Consider the following 12,068-nt stretch of genomic DNA (forward strand, 5'->3'; position numbering starts at 1 on the left):
CACATAAAAATTCTAATAATCAAATCCAAAAAAACAAAAATAATATATATATATATATATATATATATATATATATATATATATATATATATATATATATATATATATATATATATATATATATATATATATATATAAACACTTGGTTGTGTGTGTTTTCCTCCTATGTACATTGTAGGCACATGCATGCTAAAAAAAAGATTGTTTGAAAGGAACAGGTACTATTTTACTAGCCTATAGATAATCAAATTAATTGATCACCTCATCGTAATTGTAATTTTTTATGTGTATGTATTACATTAATTGATTTATTTGAGTTATTTCTGTTAGTATTTGTTGTATTTGCTATTTTCTCCTGAAGTAAGCAACAGCAAACAAATCCGTGGCTTACTCCATCCCCGAAAATAAGGGATCAAACATATATATATTGTTAATTATATGTATTTTCAATTTTTCAAGTTTTCTAGTAGGTGGTTTTAAAAGTAGGTTTATTTTTAACAATTTGACTAGATAAAGTATTATGTTATATTCAATTAAGATTGGGACCTAGTCCTTACGACAAAGGAAAGGTTTTGAAAGGACAGATGAATATGATCTCTTTGATAGCACTCTAAAGTTGCATTTTAACAAAGGTTGGTGATGCAATAGAAATAGTTGTTGACTCTGCCAAAATCATCCTTAGACATCAACCTATATATATGTTCAGATTTCATAGCTGGGTTCATGCTGTAGCAAAAGCTTTCATATTCTTCAACGAAAGAGAGAGACAAAGATATGGGTGGAATTTTCTTGTTATTGTTAGCAATAACTTCACTGCTTCCTATGTATACAATTGGTGGAACTACCAGGAGCTATGAGTTTAACGTATGTCTCATTACATAAGATATCCATGATGCTTATCATTTTTGTAGTCCAACAACTTGATCTATTTTTTCATGCAGATCGAGCTGCAAAACGTGACACGACTGTGCCACACAAAAAGCATGGTTACGGTCAATGGAAAATATCCAGGTCCACGTATTGTCGCTCGAGAGGGTGATCGGCTTCTTATAAAAGTTACTAACCATGTCTCCAGTAACATTACAATCCATTGGTATAATTAAGAGCTGTACATTTTGTATTTTCTAATTAACGCTCTATAAGATATATATTATTATTACTTTAGATACAACCTCATCGTACTATATATGATTCTGATGCATGCTATATACACATGCAGGCATGGTATTAGACAACTTCGGAGTGGATGGGCCGATGGGCCAGCTTACATAACTCAATGCCCCATACAAACTGGCCAGAGTTATGTCTACAACTACACTGTTATTGGACAAAGAGGAACATTGTTTTGGCATGCACATATATCATGGTTAAGAGCAAGTGTTTATGGCCCTCTCATCATTCTTCCAAAGCTTAATGTCCCCTACCCTTTTACCAAGCCCTATAAAGAAGTTCCCATCATCTTTGGTAAAACTACGTACATATATACTTTGTTGAATCTTTTAATCTCTAAGCATGTAGCTATGTTGTACTTAATTAATTACATCAGTTTTGCATGCATGAGAGTAATTACAATTTTATATGTCTACAGGAGAGTGGTTCAATACTGATCCAGAGGCTATAATTTCGCAAGCAACACAAACCGGTGGGGGTCCAAATGTTTCCGATGCCTATACCTTCAATGGGCTTCCCGGACCTTTGTACAAGTGCTCTGCTAAAGGTACCGTATTTCTAGCCTTTGTTACATACGTACGTACGTACACCCCTGGAATACATATTTATATAGAATACGTGTATACATATGTATTGAAAGAAACCATGACTCATGAAATCTGCAGACACATTCAAGCTGAAGGTAAAGACGGGGAAGACGTACCTCTTTCGACTGATCAACGCAGCACTCAATGATGAACTCTTTTTTAGCATAGCAAACCACACCCTCACTGTTGTTGAGGCTGATGCCATTTATGTAAAACCTTTCAAAACTGAAACGCTTATACTATCTCCTGGTCAAACCACCAACGTCCTCCTTAAAACCAAATCCAAATTTCCAGGTGCCAACTTTCTCATGTCCGCTAGACCATATGTAACGGGTCAAGGAACCTTCGACAATTCCACAGTTGCTGGTATTCTCGAATATGAGTCGCCTGTTCCGATGAAAAATCTTCCACTCTTTACACCAACATTACCATCTTTAAATGACACTTCATTCGTGTCAAAGTTTTCAAATAGACTTCGAAGCTTAGCAAACTCTAAATTTCCTGCTAATGTCCCACAGAAGATCGACAACCATTTATTTTTCACAGTAGGACTTGGGACGACCCCTTGTGCGCAAAATAGAACTTGCCAAGGACCGAATGGGGATAGATTCGCTGCATCCATAAATAATGTGTCGTTCGTACAACCAAGTGTTGCCCTTCTCCAGTCCCACTTCTTTAATAAATCGAAGGGTGTTTATAGTCCTTATTTCCCAGTCAACCCTTTGCATTGGTTTAATTATACCGGAACTCCTCCAAATAACACCTTTGTGAGCAATGGTACAAAACTCATGGTTCTTCCTTTTAATACTAGTGTGGAGTTGGTGATGCAAGATACCAACATTCTTGGTGCTGAAAGCCACCCTCTTCATCTCCATGGCTTCAATTTCTTTGTTGTTGGTCAAGGGTTTGGAAACTACGATCCTAAGAAGGACCCTAAGAACTTCAATCTTGTGGACCCTATTGAAAGAAACACGGTTGGTGTGCCTTCTGGTGGGTGGGTTGCTATACGATTTCTAGCGGACAACCCAGGTTTGTTACTCATGCATGTAATTTCAGTTTGGTTTCTTGCATTTGGTGCATATATATATGATGTATTTTAGTTTGTTATTGATATATTATTCTTCGTATATATTGTCCAGGGGTATGGTTCATGCATTGTCATTTGGAAGTTCATACCGGTTGGGGTTTGAAGATGGCATGGCTCGTCTTGGATGGAGAACTACCTAACCAAAAGCTCTTACCTCCACCGGCTGATCTTCCAAAATGTTAAAGCTTGGAACATTTCAAACAATTTTTTTCAACAATTCAAGTTTGAGGGATCTAAAGTGTTTTTTTTTTCCTACAACTTATCATTAGATAGGTTATAGTGAGTTGATTAAATTCATTTGAGGAGGTACATCATTGAATAAAATATAACAATTTATTCCCGATATCAATTGGTTATTTTTTCATCTTGGGTAAACAATATGTGCAGAACATTTCGTTCATTACTAAATCCATTTTCATATGACTCGGCTAGATTGAAGTGTATGACCCAAGATCACGATTGTGCCAAATGTAAAGTCAATGAATGTGAGCCCATTATAAAACTTGGTTTACCACTGCATTAAAACCTATATGACGTGTTGCTGCTAGTAGAACCATTTTCGATAAGGTTTATTTAAGTGACAACAATTACTACCAACCTCTAGTAAGTCTAGTATGAAGTAAATTACACGGTTCCACCTAGAAACCATAACGAATACCAAGTTACATAACATGTTTCTATTTTCAAAGGTTCCCCTAACGAATTAAATGATGTGATGCAAAAATAGCAACACACAACCAGTAGTATGTGTAGAGCAAGCACATGCACAACAAATACTATAATTTGTTAACGACTATAAGAAACAAATAATATAATTAACTAACAATACAAAATACATATTAATATGCATAGCTATGAAAGGAGAATAGCATGTCACTTACATTTCTCATATTAATAGTACTATCGATAAATACCCTATTAGAAAATAAGGTATCCAACCGATAATTCTCTCGTAAAAACGTTTCTAATTACCAACATTGCGATGAAAAAGAGCCAAGCCAAAACACTAATATCAACAAGGGGCATTTTTTCCTTAACGATGACTTAAGTGACGGATTATCTGATCCCAAGTTGTTCATGATAATGTGAGCTTTGTCTCTTCTACATCGATAATAAGATATTGACGAAGGTCTAAAATCCATCAGTAATATGGGTCATCAACAATTCTCTTGTTTCTATTTGTTTTGACCAAGTTATAGATAACATAAACTTACAAACAAACGTATGTATCATTAGAACCCATTAGTCATTTAGAAGTTTTTTTTTTTTTTTTTAATCAAAGTTATTTTCTAAACACAAACAGAAATAAGTACACACATTTACATACACACCATATGTATGTACTATGTTTAGTATATCGTGTATTTGTTTAATGATGTTAATTGTAGCTTAAAGGCAAACATAAATAGTTTTTTGTTTATTATGTATATAGTAATGGTTTCTAATGATGCATACGTTTGTTTGTAAGTTTATGGTATGTATAAATTGGTTAAAAGAAAGCAATCAAAGTATAATTAAGTTGTAAAAAAAACAAAACGAAAAAAACAATATTTGACCTTTGAAAATTAAAAAATAAAAAAATACAGTAGATAATCTGTAAGTAAATGCCTACAGATTACCTTTATCTGTAGGCAATTCGTAGGTATTTACCTACAGATTACCTTTGTCAAGTGGCCTTTCACACACTTCAGTTAGCACGACAAGGTCAGGATTCTCAGGGAGTAGTAGCATGGGTGACATAAATACCCACATGGGCTTGATTAATGCTATAGCAGATACAGGGGTGGTATAGAATGTTGGAAATGGTATTGTATATGGTTATGAGATGACAGACAACAATGAAGACCCTGTTAGTGATTTTTTCTATAATGGGCCTGAGCATGAAAATGAGCCTGAGCATGGGCATGAGTCTGTGCATGAGCTTGAATCACCAATGGTTCACATGCCCCATTATTCGGGTACACATGGTGGATCAAATGATGCAGATTCGAATAGCTCTCATAGGCCATTTATCACACGAAATGGTACAAGTAAGTCTTTTTTTTTATTATTATAAATTTATGGTTTTTGATGTTATAATTATCCTTATATGGTTATTTCAATATTGTAGGTTTGGGAGACAAAGTATTCATCGGACGATCTTAAAGATATTTTAGCAGTCTATAAATTAACCGTGGACTACTTATAGAAAATTCCGAAAGAAGTTGCCACTCAAATGTTTGAGCGTTTCAGGGTAATATATTAATTATTTATTTTTAATATCTATTTCTCATTCACTGTTATTTTGCAATTTTAAACGTTTACTTTTTATATTTTACAAACTCAACAACTGTGGGATCTAAATGAAGAAGGGATAATTCGTAAAGGTTTTGAGAATACACTGAAAGATCGCTATAGGGTTAGAATGAGGGATGCTAGGGAAGCATCGGTAAATTCTGCAAGAAAAACTGGCCACGTTATCACAGAGATAAATGATAATTTTGAGATTCTTGCAAATTACAATCCTATTGAAATATTTAGAGATGTTTGGCGACATTTGTGCAAGGCAAGGAATCTAATAAATTATTGCTTATTTTGTTGTTTTTTATTTTGTATTCTAATTATATATATATATATATATATATATATATATATATATATACATATATATATATATATATATATATATATATATATATATATATATATATATATATATATATATGTTGTAACGACCGAAAAATCCAACCAATTTAAATTTTTCAAAAACAACCCGATTTCATTAAATTATTACAAAAAGGTTTTCAATACAAATCATTTAGAGTATTCCCAAAATCACATTACTACAAAATCATGAGGAGTGGTATGATCACGCCTTTGCCTTGCCACGGTCTCCTGAAGAACCTGAAAAACATTAAACCACAACTGTAAGCCCGAAAGCTTAGTGAGATACCCCCAAAATACCAACCACATATACCATACACATATCATGCTATCTCATAACGAGTCACAGAACAGTCATGCATATCGGGTCTACTGTTGTACTGGTCCGCCTTGTCGGGCCTTCAGTCCACTTGGTCCACCCTCCGAGTCCATTCATGTCCCTCGAGTCTGCAGTGTGGTTGGTCCGCCCACACCAGGCCTTCAACTCACCTGGTCCACTCTCTGAGTCTACAGTATGATTGGTCCGCCCGCATCGGGCCTTCAGTCGGCCTGGTCCACTCTCCAAGCTTCGGCACGTCTGGTCCACCCTCGTGGGGCCTACAGCCTATTCGGACCGCTCGCTGGGCCTTCGGAACAACTGGTCCGCCCTGGGTATCTTGGCCTACAGCACGAAGCAGGACCCGCCTCAACCCAACTCCAGTCCAAACAACCATGTGCACATAAACATACAATCACATAACAATTCATATTCAGGCAAACCGATCTAGCAGATCACATAACACAACATACTCTAACAGGATACCGACCTATCCGGTCACTAGCATAGCATCATCCTATCTACCAGGATACCGACCTTAACCAGGTCTCTAACGAATACCATCCTAACTACTCGGATGCAAACATATCAAAGCAAAAACATAACAACAGATACCCGGATCTCAATCCGATAAAGGGCCGGCCTTGGTGCCTTAGACCCTGTTGATATAGTAAGGATAACTCACCTCGAAACTGTCGGCTGAAAGGATAAGATCCCGCTGATCCAAACTCCGACATGAACTCCTCTACTGAACACCAAAACACTCAACTCAATAAATACCCTTAATTACCAAAATACCCCTGGAAGACAACTGGTCAACCCTTGGACAAGGTCAAAGTCAACCCCTGACTGACTCTACTCGCCGAGTCAACCCGATGACTCGCTGAGTCCCCAAGCTCAGAACTTCCCTCAATCCGCGACCTAACTCGCCGAGTCATCCCGAGACTTGCTGATTCCAACAACTCTGAGTCCACTCGCACCCAACTCACCGAGTCATCCCTTGACTCACCGATTCTAGACTCAACCAGAAAATATTGGAACTCTTCGACAAGACTCGCCGAGTTCAAGAACAGACTCGTTGAGTCTAAGGCTATCTTCAACCTACTCGCCGAGTTGTTCATCCAACTCGTCGAGTTCCAGCTTATCTTCAAGCAACTCGTCGAGTCCACCCATGTGACTTGCCGAGTTCCACCGGTCTGAATCCATACAGAAGCATTCCAGGCCATGCAATTGATCCAAAACATAGATCTAGCCTCCTACAACCCATCCATCACGTAAAGTGGCAAATTTTACGTGAATCCAAAGAGATCTAGGCCTTATACACTTTAGAGCTAGGGTTTGGGACATGATGGCTTCACTAAGCACTCAAACACAGGGATTTAATGCACTCTAGACCTTCCCCATTCCAGATCTGAGGTAGCAACCTCGAATCTAACCTCCAAACTCCAAAACATACCAAGATAAGCTCCCCATAAACCCTAAAATGATGAATCCATATGAGTAACAGCCCAAGAACGAGATATTACCTCAAAAGAACACCCCAACTACAATGAAACTCAAATCTAAGCAAATCCCCTTGCTCCAAGCCTCCAAACTCCCAAGATTCCTTCAACAAATACCCTTCAAGCTCCCAAATGCACTTTGATCCACTCACACACGAATGCTAAGGGTTTCTGGACTTGAGTATGAGTAAAGAGGCTAGGGGAATGGATGTAAAGTTCTTTATATAAGGCTCAACCCCGAGAATTAGGGTTTTCTCCACTCAGCACCTACTCGACGAGTCCATCTTTGGACTCGCCGAGTATGCCACTTGACACGCGACAAAAGTCGCGACCCTACTCGCCGAGTCCATCCATGGACTCGCCGAGTTGCCCTTCAAAATTTATACTTTTAGCCCTGCAACTCTACTCTTGATATTTTGGGATGTTATATATATATATATATATATATATATATATATATATATATATATATTATAGAAATGGGACACAGATGTGTGGAAAAAGTTGTCCAAAAGCGGAAAAAAAAACCGTAACACTGATTTTAGGGGGGCAGCCAGACATACAAGTGGTAGCATTGGATTTGAGGAGCAGCGTCTTAAATTGGTAAGTAATCCTAATTATAGATTTTAGTGATACATTTTTCTTTCACCACTAATTACATCAATTATGTTGTGTCGTTTATATAGAAAGAGTTGATGGGTGAAGACCCCTCATTCATTGATCTTTATTATAAGACACATCTTACCGCCGAATAAAAAAAAAATATATTTTAGGGGAGATAAAGAGGCGCCAGTAGATTTTGTGAATGTGACATGTAGGGTGGCAATCGTAAGTTGTGTTTATCTTTTTATATATTTACAAATTTTAGTTTTTACTTTTTAGTACAATAACAAAAACTTTCTTTTGGTATAATGTAGGAATCATATAACACAACCTTATCTCAAAAATATGGTGATGATCCGACTCAACATAATGTGAATGATCCTGAATTGTGGACCCAAACACAATTGCTTAGGAAATGCGGGAAACAAAAAGTCCTATCTATGGGGCAACATACTCAGATCTTCACTTTCTGATGACGGATGCATATTCTTATGAGTCAACTTCAGCTTCTGCTGACTTTGCAAAGTCACAACAGAAGGTACTATTATTTACGTAATATATTATAGAGAAAAAAAAATCAATTAAAGAGGTACTTAATATGGCTGAAAAAGAATATATTCATATTGGTTAGGTACATCGTTGTTACGGGTGAAAATTGAAATATATTGTCATTATTAATATTAGGTAAAGTGTATTGTTATTATGGTTGAAAATGATACTATGTTGCTATTATTAAATTAGGTAAAACATAATGCTATAATGGGTGAAAATTATAGTATGTTGCTGTTACTGATATTTGGTAAAGTAAATTGTTGTTATTGAGAATAATTTAAGTACATTGATATTATGGATTGGAAATGTGAAGTACAATGGTATAATGGATAAAAATATATTATGTTATTATTATGCATATTAAAAGTTATTATTATGGATATTAAAAACAATGTACATTTTTATTATCAATAGTGTGTTTTTATATTGAACTAAAAGTAAAGTATATTGCTATCATGGTTTAAAGTTGAATTACATGTACTAACTGCATGTGTTTGTGTTGCTATATTTAGGTAAATGAGTTGCGGCAACAAATGTCAAACATGGAACAAGCCATGGAAGAAAAGCAAAGTGAAATGAATTTGTAAATGCAACAAATGCAAAATGAAATGGAATTGCAAGTGTAATGACAATTGACGGCCTTTATGAAACAAATTAATCCGTCCAGTAATCCACCAAGTAGTTCTTAGTTTTTGTTTTAGAACACTAAATTAATGTTATGCTATTGATTTGTTCTTAGTTTTTGTAATGGTATTTTGAGTATTTGAATGTATGAATGGTATGTTAGTAACTATTTTAATGGTAATGAATGTAATGGTATATGACTATTATTTTAATTATTTATTTGGTTTTTTAGCAAAAATTTTTGATATTTTTTAAATTATAAATTTAACATAACAATAGATTTTTGACTAAATTGTAGGAAATAGATATTCTGTAGGAATTATAAATTTAATAGAGCAATAAAAACTGGTAAAAAATTCATAAAAAAATTGTAGGAAATAAATATTCAGTAGGTATTCTATAGGAAATAAAATCCAATAAAATCTGTAGGTATTCCGTAGGAAAAAAAATGTTGGTAGGTAATCTGTGGGTAAAGTAGTTGATAGGTATTCTGTAGGAAAATCATTTTGTTGGTATTCCGTAGGAAAATAATCCATATGTATTTTGTAGGAGTTTCGTATCTAAATAACCTGTAGGTAATACGTAAGTACTCTGTAGTTAATGTGTTCCGTAGATATTATAGGAACCAGACCTGTCCCAGAGGGTGCGCGATAGGGGCGACTGTCCAGCGCCCATCTTTCAAAAGGGTCCAATTTTTTTTATGGAAACTGTTATATTTAAAAGATAACACAAATAATTTTCTTTTGATTATTAAGTTATTATAATAAAAACTTGATGATATTTATGTATTTTAAGGGCCTATTTTTTTCTCTCGTCCTGGGTCCAAAATACGTTTGGAACGGCCCTGGTAGGAACGTTTGTAGCTAATTTGTAGGAAAAAATTATCCACGAGGGTTTTTCCTACAGACCGTTTTTTGTTGGAAATTTGTTGGTAACATCTTGTTCCTACGGATTTACTACCAATTCTGCTGTAGATAATTACTTAGTTTTCTAGTAGTGAACGTGTGAAATACGTACAATTTAAAAAATCTACTCCGTGCGGGAACACACATAAAAATTATAATAATCAGATAATCAGATCCAAAAAAAAAAAAAAACACTTCATTGTGTGTCTTTTCCTCCTATGTTCACTGTAGGCACATGCATGTTAAGGCCATCTCCAATGGGCATTTAATGGAGAGTTTAATGGGAAAAAAAAAACCTATGTGGCAGTTGAATGGATATAGAAACCATTGTGGAGTGGGTTGATTGAATGAGGGGTTTAATCCCCATTCAACCGTGGTATGGTTTTTTTTATGTTTTTTTTTTTTCTCAATTTATTATATAAGCTTATTTTTTTTTTTTTTTTTCTCATTTTATTGTAAACATTTTTTTTTTCTTTCTCAATAGAAAGTAATATTTAATATTTTTTTTACAATAAACAATATATATATATATATATATATATATATATATATATATATATATATATATATATATCATACTTTATTTTGTTTTATATTCAATAATTTAATTTATGAAGTTACTTCATATTTTTTATTCTAAACAATAAAAAAAATATAAATCTTAAAAACATTTTAAAAAGATAACATCTTATTTATTATAATACAACATAGTGATATTACATATTAATAAAACGTTCCCAAATATGCTCAATTAAATCATGTCGAAGAGCATTTTGTACGGCATTATCGTGTAGTTCATAGTTTCTTTGAATTTGATATTGAACTTCTTCGACAGGTCCTCGATTCACACGTATAGGAGGATCAACATCATCTAACAAATTACTAATTGCATTTCCTTCATTTTCTACGATCATATTATGTAATATAATGCATGTATACATTATATCCTTTATGTTTTTAAGTTGCCACGATCTTGCTGGACCTCGTACAATTGCCCAACGAGATTGAAGAACACCAAATGCTCTCTCCACATCCTTTCTTGCAGCCTCTTGCATTTTATTAAACTTGATCCTTTTTGGGTTGTCTGAATGTGGAAAACTTTTAACCATTGTAGCCCATTCATGATATATACCATCTGCAAGATAATATCCTTTTGTGTATGTTCTTCCATTAACAGTAAAATTGCATTCAGGAGCATAACCTTGTAATACATCATTCAATAACGGTGACTGGTTAGGTACATTAATGTCATTGTTAGACCCGACAACCCCGAAATATGCATGCCATATCCAAAGGTCTTGTGATGCAACTGCTTCCAACATAATTGTTGGACAACCTTGATCACCTCGAGTATATTGACCTTGCCATGCAACCGGGCAATTTTTCCAAGGCCAATGCATGCAATCAATACTTCCAAGCATACCAGGAAACCCGTGCTTTTCTGAATGTTTTTGTAGTAAATTTTGGATGTCATTAGCATTTGGTTTTCTCAAATAATGGCTTGAATAAACCTCAATCACGCATCGACAAAAGTTTTGTAGACATTCGATTGAAGTTGATTCACCAATTCGTATGTATTCATCAAAGAGGTCACCAGTTGTGCCATATGCCAACTGGCATATGGCAGCAGTGATTTTTGCAAAGGGGAAAGACCATTGTTTCCTAAGGCATCTTTTCTTTGTTGAAAATAAATAGAATGGTTAGAGATACCGTTAACTATTTGAACAAATAGTTCTCGCCCCATTCGAAATCTTCGTCTAAACGTTTGAGGTGGGAAAACAGGATGCTCATCGAAATAGTCTTTCCAAAGACGTTTATGCCCTTCTTCACGATTTCTATCTATATATCTTCGACTTTGCCCAGGACGTCTTGAACTTTCAGCATCCGACTGTTCTGCTTCCAAGCATTTTAGCTCCTTATATAGTTGAAATGTAAAATTACTTGTGAGATGGTTGATTATGAATTCAGAAGCAGAATCGTCTGAGGATGATGATGACATCGTATAAGAAAGATATAAGAAATAGTTTGAATTGGTAGGTATGAAATAATAAAAACGTTGTATTCTTTTATAGCAAAAAT

The 12,068-nt window shown here is 34.9% G+C and overlaps 1 protein-coding gene across 1 annotated transcript; it reads left to right on the forward strand.

The window, feature by feature from the left end:
- The first annotated feature begins 736 nt into the window (after nt 1-736).
- Nucleotides 737-3,346, forward strand: LOC144996985 (laccase-17-like). Its single transcript, XM_078956800.1, has 6 exons — nt 737-864; nt 942-1,093; nt 1,220-1,464; nt 1,589-1,717; nt 1,836-2,786; nt 2,897-3,346. The coding sequence occupies exons 1-6, from the start codon at nt 775-777 to the stop codon at nt 3,025-3,027; spliced, it is 1,698 nt and encodes a 565-aa protein (XP_078812926.1). The 5' UTR covers nt 737-774; the 3' UTR covers nt 3,028-3,346.
- The last annotated feature ends 8,722 nt before the right edge of the window (nt 3,347-12,068 follow it).

Source organism: Lactuca saligna, chromosome 5 (genome assembly GCF_052625555.1).
Source record: "Lactuca saligna cultivar CGN05327 chromosome 5, ASM5262555v1, whole genome shotgun sequence".
NCBI classification, from domain to species: domain Eukaryota; kingdom Viridiplantae; phylum Streptophyta; class Magnoliopsida; order Asterales; family Asteraceae; genus Lactuca; species Lactuca saligna.

Coding starts and splice junctions, on each gene's coding strand:
- LOC144996985 (XM_078956800.1), top strand. CDS start 775: ATGGGTGGAATTTTCTTGTTATTGTTAGCAATAACTTCACTGCTTCCT. Junction 865..941: donor CCAGGAGCTATGAGTTTAAC/GTATGTCTCATT, acceptor TTTTTCATGCAG/ATCGAGCTGCAAAACGTGAC. Junction 1,094..1,219: donor AGTAACATTACAATCCATTG/GTATAATTAAGA, acceptor ATACACATGCAG/GCATGGTATTAGACAACTTC.